Source organism: Balaenoptera physalus (assembly GCF_965194825.1).
Source record: "Balaenoptera physalus genome assembly, chromosome: 1".
NCBI classification, from domain to species: domain Eukaryota; kingdom Metazoa; phylum Chordata; class Mammalia; order Artiodactyla; family Balaenopteridae; genus Balaenoptera; species Balaenoptera physalus.
This window is the reverse complement of record NC_138882.1, coordinates 152531603-152541197: the sequence shown is the minus strand read 5'-3', so window position 1 is coordinate 152541197 and position 9595 is coordinate 152531603. Positions and strand designations below refer to the sequence as shown.

Here is a 9595-nt window from a genome sequence, read left to right as displayed (position 1 = left end):
GGATGGTTTGGTTTTATAATTTGATGTTTGTAATGACTATAAAACTTCCCAAACACTCCAGAAAAAGCAAATGATTTAATGGAAAATTCCAAAATACATGACAGCCATTGCTGTTCAGTATACTTTGCTACAATGATTCCATGTGCTTAGGAAATGGAAATAGGGCTCTTTAAAAACAGCAGATCACAGTTCTTCCTTGTGAAGCCCTTCACTCTTCTTTCAGCGCATACAGAACGTCATCCTGGCTGACGTTGAGCCGCACACGAAGGAGCAGGTCATTCCTGCTGGGCTCCACAAGGAGGAGGCGGCAGGAGCCTAGGTGAGAGCACACCGCCATGGTCTCTGACATGGTGGGGTATGGGAGCCCCTCCATCCTGCACAGTGCCACGTGTTGACTGTATACCTAGAAACAAGAAACAAACCTGAGGTCAGCTGCCAGAAGGTAGTCCTGGGTCTGTATCCAATCATTATTTCTTCTTTTGGGAAAATGAGACACTTCTTTTCCAGGATACTCAGTACCCCAGAAGGCATCAAGGGGTGCCCCACTGGGGCACAAACACAGGGGCAGAATGTAGTACTGGCCTCGGAATCAGACAACAGCAGGTCTGAACCCTGGTTCTGCCAATTACCTAAATAAGCAACCCGGGCCAGTTATTTCACTTTTTGAGCTTCAGTTTTATCTATTAAATATACTACAATATTACTCATGAGTTAATAGATATAATATGCTTAGTAACTGTCACAGTTATACAAACAGTCCTCATCTCCATGGGCCGAGCGTTCCTACTGAGACTGTCATAATTCAAGTCAAATTTTGCTATAAGGGCATTTTCCTTGGCAGAAACAGCAGGTGCCAAGGCATGTCCCTTGGAAAAGCACAAAGGCCTAGAGAGAATACAGGTCACTCTCTGCAGAAGAGCTGTTTCAGGCTTTACAAAAACAAAAACGGGCAAAACATGATTAGCGACTAAATGTTTAAAAAAGAATTTAAAGAAGAAAAGCTGAAAGGAAATAAACAGCTGGAAGGAAAATGTTTTCCTGACATCTCTATTTGTCTAAAACATACTCATACATACAGATATACAAACTCCCAGGTATATACTTAAACACCTTTAATAAACCACTAAGGCCGAAGCCCTAATGATTCCTTTTACTTGATATAGTTGAAATTATTCTCAGAGTGTCTGGATTGATCTCTGTGATTTTTTTTTTTAACATCTTTATTGGAGTATAACTGATTTACAATGGTGTGTTAGTTTCTGCTTTATAACAAAGTGAATCAGCTATACTTATACGTATATCCCCATATCTCCTCCTTCTTGCGTCTCCCTCCCACCTTCCCTATCCCACCCCTCTAGGTGGTCACAAAGCACCGAGCTGATCTCCCTGTGCTATGCAGCTGCTTCCCACTAGCTATCTATTTTACATTTGGTAGTGTATATATGTCAATGCTACTCTCTCACTTCATCCCAGCTTACCCTTCCCCTCCCCGTGTCCTCAGGTCCATTCTCTACGTCTGCGTCTTTATTCCTGTCCGTTTTTTTTTTAGATTCCATATATATGTGTTAGCATACGGTATTTGTTTTTGTCTTTCTGACTTACCTCACTCTGTATGACAGACTCTAGGTCCATCCACCTCACTACAAATAACTCAATTTAGTTTCTTTTTATGACTGAGTAATATTCCATTGTATATACATGCCACATCTTCTTTATCCATTCATCTGGCAATGGACACTTAGGTTGCTTCCATGTCCTGGATATTGTAAATGCAGCTGCAATGAACATTGTGGTACATGACTCTTTTTGAATTATGGTTTTCTTAGGGTATATGCCCAGTAGTGGGATTGCTGGGTCGTAAGGTAGTTCTATTTTTAGTTTTTTAAGGAACCTCCATACTGTTCTCCATAGTGGCTGTATCAATTTACATTCCCACCAACAGTGCAAGAGGGTTCCCTTTTCTCCACACCCTCTCTAACATTTATTGTTTATAGATTTTTTGATGATGGCCATTCTGACTGGTGTGAGGCGATACATCATTGCAGTTTTGATTTGCATTTCTATAACGATTAGTGAGGTTGAGCATTCTTTCATGTGTTTGTTGGCAATCTGTATATCTTCTTTGGAGAAATGTCTATTTAGGTCTTTTGCCCATTTTTGGATTGGGTTGTTTGTTTTTTTGATATTGAGCTGCATGAGCTGCTTGTAAATTTTGGAGATTAATCCTTTGTCAGGTGCTTCACATGCAAATATTTTCTCCCATTCTGAGGGTTGTCTTTTCGTCTTGTTTATGGTTTCCTTTGCTGTGCAAAAGCTTTTAAGTTTCATTAGGTCCTATTTGTTTATTTTTGTTTTTATTTCCATTTCTCTAGGAGGTGGGTCAAAAAGGATCTTGCCGTGATTTATGTCATAGAGTGTTCTGCCTGTGTTTTCCTCTAAGAGTTTTACAGTGTCTGGCCTTACATTTAGGTCTCTAATCCATTTTGAGTTTATTTTTGTATATGGTGTTAGGGAGTGTTCTAACACAGCTACACGTAGCTGTCCAGTTTTCCCAGCACCACTTATTAAAGAGGCTGTCTTTTCTCCATCGTATATTCTTGCCTCCTTTATCAAAAATAAGGTGACCATATGTATGTGGGTTTATCTCTGGGCTTTCTATCCTGTTCCACTGATCTATATTTCTGTTTTTATGCCAGTACCATACTGTCTTGATTACTGTAGCTTTGTAGTATAGTCTGAAGTCAGGGAGCCTGATTCCTCCAGCTCTGTTTTTCTTTTTCAAGATTGCTTTGGCTATTCGGGGTTTTTTGTATTTCCATACAAATTGTGAAATTTTTTGTCCTAGTTCTGTGAAAAATGCCATTGGTAGTTTGATAGGGATTGCATTGAATCTGTACATTGCTTTGGGTAGTATAGTCATTTTCACAATGTTGATTCTTCCAATCCAAGAACATGGTATATCTCTCCATCTGTTTGTATCATCTTTAATTTCTTTCATCAGTGTCTTATAGTTTTCTGCATACAGGTCTTCTGTCTCCTAAGGTAGGTTTATTCCTATGTATTTTATTCTTTTTGTTGCAATGGTAAATGGGAGTGTTTCCTTAATTTCTTTCAGATTTTTCATCATTAGTGTATAGGAATGCAAGAGATTTCTGTGCATTAATTTTGTATCCTGCTGCTTTACCAAATTCATTGATTAGCTCTAGTAGTTTTCTGGTAGCATCTTTAGGATTCTCTATGTATAGTATCATGTCATCTGCAAACAGTGACAGCTTTACTTCTTCTTTTCTGATTTGGATTCCTTTTATTTCTTTTTCTTCTCTGATTGCTGTGGCTAAAACTTCCAAAACTATGTTGAATAACAGTGGTGAGAGTGGGCAACCTTGTCTTGCTCCTGATCTTAGTGGAAATGGTTTCAGTTTTTCACCATTGAGAACAATGTTGGCTGTGGGTTTGTCATATATGGCCTTTATTATGTTCAGGTAAGTTCCCTGTATGCCTACTTTCTGGAGGGTTTCTATCATAAATGGGTGTTGAATTTTGTCAAAAGCTTTTTCTGCATCTATTGAGATGATCATGTGGTTTTTCTCCTTCAATTTGTTAATATGGTTTATTACATTGATTGATTTGCATATATTGAAGAATCCTTGCATTCCTGGGATAAACCCCACTTGATCAGGGTATATGATACTTTTAATGTGCTGTTGGATTCTGTTTGCTAGTATTTTGTTGAGGATTTTTACATCTATGTTCATCAGTGATATTGGCCTGTAGTTTTCTTTCTTCGTGACATCTTTGTCTGGATTTGGTATCAGGGTGATGGTTGTGATTTGTTTTTAAACAAGGCTTGTTCTGAAAGCTTTGCCCCACACTATACCATAAGCTGTATCAGGGCAGCAACTTTTGTCTTGCTCATCTTTGAATCTCCCACTCCCAGAAGAGTATCTGGCACATAGTAAAGCCTCAATCTAATATGCAGAAACCATTTGCTAAAGGTCTCTTCTCATGCAACTCAATTAAATATCACATAAAAATAGGCGCTGGTTTGATATTCTTTAGCATAATCAGGTTGGCACAAAATAGAGACAGACTATTACACAGTGGTTAAAATTCCCACATATTATATTTTAAAGGCACCAGACCAAAATAGGATTTTTTAAAAAGTAGATCAATCACCTGTTGAAATGTTGCTTCCTCCAGTCCTGATCGACGGAACTCTGCAAGGATGGCTCTCAGGAAGCTCTGTTCCAGAACGGAGGAATTTCTTAAAGAAAATGAGGAGATGTGAATTCTCCTAAGTGGCTGTACCATCAACCCAAGGAAAGCCAAATAAAACTTCTGTCTTTAGAGAAGAGAGAGGAAAAAACTTGGGACTATTTCCTCCTATATTCCTATATGATTTAGCAAGGATTTCCCTTCCCCTCAAAGTCTCAAAATGATATGAAAAATAACACTTTGGAAGTAAGGGAACACAGCAACTATATCTGGGCATGTACCAGCACCCCCATTTCATGGTTGAGTATATCATTCAATGTGAGAGAAGTAGCTACTTCCTTCTTCTTGTTTCCACAGCACTTTACTTCATAAACACCTATAGTGTAACTCAATACATGGTAATTCTCCTATTATACTAGGATTACATTTCTGTCTCTTTGACTAGACTATGCCCCTTAAGAAAAAGGACAGCACTGTCAGTAAATGCAGGTTGTATGAGTAAAAGCTTTGAAAGGGAAGCATGCTTCCATGGCCCTCTGCAGTGGTCTTCCAAGGGAGGTTCAGGGTCAGGAAGCAGAAGCGTCTTACTTGATGGCAGTGATGTATGACGATGAAAACATCTCCTCTACTGCTTCCAGTAAGTGGGCTGTAGTGACCAGGCCAGGGGAGTCGGGCTTCTGGCAGGAGAACTCACAAATCTCTGTGGCACGCCTACAAATGTCCAGGCAGCGTCGTGCATCTCCAGAAAGGGCTGCTACCTACAAGAGGGAACATTTTATTCCTTGAGATCCCCTTGCCGTCTCAACCCAGGAGAAAAACCGATTCTGTGTTCAGCTAAAAAGGAAGGGCAGGGCTGGGAATGGACTTAAGCATGAAATTAAGTACTTAGCCCTGGCTGGGAACCTGGTGGGAGCTCAGATATAAATTATTATACTGTGTCTGGGACTTTTCCCCAAGTCCACAACTTTGTCTTGGCCTTACAGATAATTCCAGAATGGAAGAGACAGAAATTCTCAACTTTATTTAATATTAGAAAAATGAAGAAATCTAAAAGAAGAGCCCTTTGGCCCAAGATCATTACTGAACCATCTGGAGACACAAGGGTCTTGTTCCTTGCATGAAGAGAAAAAGCCAAGAGGCTGAGGTGGAGTCTATTTTGGAGATAAAGCCACAGCCTGAGCCTCCCTCACAGCATGTGATGAATTTTGGAAACTACCTGGTCAATGGCTAAATGAACCAGAATCAAGAGGGAAGGAAGCCATGAAGCTGGAGGACCCAGAGGAACCTGTAGTTAGATGAATTAGACCAACCCCCCATGCCAATGGCTCTGCTTTTGTGCCTTCCTTTCCATGTGCACAGAGGCTGAGGGGCTCCTGGGCTCCCTTTATGGGGAATCCTATACTCTCTCCCAAGATGACATAGGAGGGCTCTTGCATTTTAAATTTAACTGAGGGAACTCCTGGACTCACCATTGCCTGCAAGGATTTCTGTTTCTATATTCCCAGTGCTTGCCAGCAACCCCATCATTGGCCTGACAACCATCGCAGGCGATGACATCCTGCCTGATGGCATCCCAAAATAACTATTTCCTTCCAAAATTTAAAAAACATTAATTTTAAAAAAGCAAATTGTATAGGCATACACATACATGCATGCGCACACACACACACCAAAACTAAGACATTAAAAGGAGTCATTTCTGGGAAGTGGGATTATAGATTTTATTTTTTTATTTTTTGACTTTTTTTTCGATTGGGGTATAGTCGCTTTACAATGTTGTGTTAGTTTCTGCTGTACAATGAAGTGAATCAGCTATATGTATACACATATCCCCTCCCTCTTGGACCTCCCTCCCCCCCATCCCACCCATCTAGGTCATCACAGAGCACCAAGCTGACAGCTCCCTGCGCTATACAGCAGGTTCCCACTAGCTATCTGTTTTACACATGGTAGTGTATGTATGTAAATCCCAGTCTCCCAATTCATCCCATCCTCCCCACCCCACCACTCCCCTGTGTCCACATGTCCGCTCTGTACATCTGTGTCTCTATTCCTGCCCTGCAAATAGGTTCATCTGTACCATTTTTCTAGGTTCCACATATATGCATTAATATACAATATTTGCTTTTCTCTTTCTGACTTACTTCACTCAGTATGACAGACAGGGTTATAGGAGTTTTTAAATGTTTTGTGTCTATTTAGAATTCAAATATAAGACATTCAAAACAAAAATCACTTTTCCAGTAACCCAAGACGGAAACATGAGCACCAGCGTATATTATTCCCTCCTTCTAATCTCCCATATTCAGCTGGTGAGGATGTCCTGGGGACGTTTCCGCCCTGTTACTCCTCCTTTCCTCTGTGTGAAGCAGCACCATACAGTGGTTAATAGCAGGGACTCAAGGGCTGCTCAGAGGCCTAGAATCAAAGTGGACAGGTGATCCTGGGAGGCTAGAAAACACCCAAAGCACTTCCCACTCTGAGGGTACCTGTGAACCCTGCGACCGTAAGCACTCTTTTTAACTGCTGCTGGGGTGAGGGAGACAAAAGAAAAAGCTGGGGCCACCCCACATGGAATCTAAGAAAAGACCTTGCATAAACTTGGGATCCAACCTCCACTACAGCCCCAGTATGACAGTGAGTGAAAGACTTACAATGCAGAAGGGATGGCAAGAAAAATGGCCTGTTGTGACCTTGGCGGTAGGTGGGTGTAGGGTGACAAAAACTCACCGAGTCTTTGCAACCACAAGCCCTCACATGGATTTGTAGCCCAAATTTATGTTGTCTCCTAAAAACCTCAAGTAAAGAATTTTGTTTAAAAATGGTCCCAGTTGGTAGTGCCCCTCAGTAACTGACAGAAGCACAAACAAACTAAATGAATTCAACTTCAACCCAGGCCTCAATCAACTCTCAGATAAAGCTCTTAAGGAACATGAGCATACAGTTTAAAAAAAAAAAAGAAAATCAAGACACAAAAAACAAGGAAACAAGGCCATATAGACATGTGAATCAGCAATCAACAGAAGTAAGCCCACAAAGACTTCAGATATCATAAGATAAACAATATAGGTATGTTTATATGTTAAGAAATAAAAGAGAGGTTTGAAATTACAGGGAAGAGTTTTGGGTAAAAACAGCAGCCAAATTTGAAGTCTTCTGAAACCTTAAAGACCAAGAACCCTAAATAAGAAAAGGAAGCAACTGGAGAGCAGTAAACAATATAATTCTGAAAGTTGGAAAGAAGTGGCAGGGTACTGGTTAACCTAGCAGACTGAGAAAGCCCATGCCTAAGCCCGCAGTGAGGAATCCAAGAACAAGCCTAAGTTACACTAAAAATCTTCAAAATGCTCAGGAGTTAGTGATCCTGGAACTGGAGGTAAAGGGGGAAGTTTGGCTAAAACAAAGAGGACTGGTTGAAAGTTAAGAAACGGATGCCCTAGATCAGGAGTCAGCAAACTATGGCCTGCCGCATGTTTCTGTAAATAAAGTTTTATTGTAACACAGCTATGTGCATTTGTTTACATATTATATAATACACGGCTGCTTTCACAATGCAAAGGCAGAGTTGAATAGTGGTGACAGACCATTATGGCCCAGAAAGCCTAAAACATTTACTACTGGCCCTTCACAAAAAGTTTGCTGACCCTTGCCCTAGACCTCTCCCCCATTTCATGCTGTTGGTGAACATCAGGGCCACTGAGGGAGGGTTTAGGGCTCTGTGAGAAAATTTTGTGCCTTGGTAATTTGTACTGTTTCCATAAAACTCTTTGCCCCGGAGATTATCCCTCATGTACCATGGCAGGAGACCAGAAATTTATTCTAGCAAGGATAAACAAAAAAGTCTCTGGACCAGTAACACTAGGTATTGTTGCAGAGGAGGGGATGCCCCTTACTAAATATAGATGGTTACTATTTGCATGCTGAATTTGAAGACCTCCACCCTCCCTGACTCCAGCCCACCTCGCCTGATCCTAGAACACTGCCCTGCAGGCAGGACAGGGGAAGCCTACTCTTTGAAATCTGACTATCCCAGAAAATATGGGAATAAACTAAAGATACTGAAATTGGCCCGATCAGATTACCCCTCAGCGAAGCTCTCAGTGAACAAGCCCCACTTATATACTCAGAGCTCCCAATCAGCTCTGTAATCTCCACCCTTAGACCTCAGTGGACCACAAAGGCAGCTGAGGAAAGATTAACAATGCAGGATAGAGATCAAAACCAACAGACAAAGCATCTTAGAGGAAAAGGGAGAAAACAACCTCAAGTAAGTAGGATGGTATATAAAAGGACCATTCAGAGGGAAAAAAAGAACTTTTAGAGATTGCATGATTGCAGAGGTGGAAAAACTCTACCAACAGAAGGGTTAGATAGTAACTTTGAGGATCTCTCTCCTAGAAAGCAAAGCTTGGAGATAAACACCATATCTCGCTCACCTCTGACCCTAATACTTAATATAGTACCCAGCTTTGAACAGGTGTTACAGACATGTGTTGCTGCTATAGGCATTCAGAGTTCACATCGTTTCCAGTAAGAAACTAGAAATACGTTTATAACTCTGTTAAGTGCTGAAATACTGTGGATGTGTGGTTTCTTTCATTCAGCTCAAGGTGGACATTTAACCTGAGTTGTTCCTCAGCAGCCCCGGAGAAGTCTTAGTGGAATCTCAATTGGCATTCTCCCAGTAAGCCTGGAGTGGGTAGGCATCCCACACTTCATACCTACCATGGAACATGCACCCTGCTAGGTACATTACAGACATGGTCTCATTTAATTCTCACAATGACCCTATGAGGTAACTATTATTATTCCCATTTTTCAGAGAAGAAAACTGAAGCCCAGGAAGTTTTTAAGTAACTTTTCTGTAACCTTCCACATGCTTATTAAAGTATTAGAGCCAGAATTCAAACCAGGTTTGTCTACCTCACTCACTATGTTGCCCTTTTGATTATACAAAGCTCCCTGAATCAATTAATCTTCACTTGTATATAAGCCCACCATACTCAGAGCCTTCTAATTAGTTATACAATAAGGTTAAGGAATTTTTCAGAATTTTGTTTCTATGTTTTGGTATTTGTTTTTACAGGACTTCCTAATTTTTTCTTCATCTCCAGAGCACCCAGCATAGGGCCTCACATGGGCAGATACTCAGCAAAAACTGTCGGTGTGACTAGGAGCTCCCCGAAGGCGACTTACCTTCCTGGCTACCAACTGGATGGCATCATCCTCAAAGGCCTTTAAATGTTTGAGTCGGGACACCAGGATCTGTTGCAGTTGGCTGTGAGTATAGGGCTGGAAGGACATCCTGGTTAGACCCTGGGGAGTCAAGATGACAGAGGAACGAGTTCATGGATTTCCCACTCCGATAGTCCTGGTGGAA

General features: G+C 41.0%; 1 protein-coding gene across 1 annotated transcript in view; it reads right to left on the bottom strand.

The window, feature by feature from the left end:
- Positions 1-56: 56 nt before the first annotated feature.
- Positions 57-9595, bottom strand: part of ORC1 (origin recognition complex subunit 1) — a 33200-nt gene continuing 23661 nt past the window's right edge. The window contains exons 16-19 of the mRNA XM_082429373.1: positions 9412-9531; positions 4804-4973; positions 4177-4264; positions 57-403 (exon numbers count right to left, since the gene is read on the bottom strand). Coding sequence (XP_082285499.1) covers positions 209-403; positions 4177-4264; positions 4804-4973; positions 9412-9531 — 573 coding nt within the window. The 3' untranslated portion in view covers positions 57-208. The remainder of the gene's footprint in view (positions 404-4176; positions 4265-4803; positions 4974-9411; positions 9532-9595) is intronic.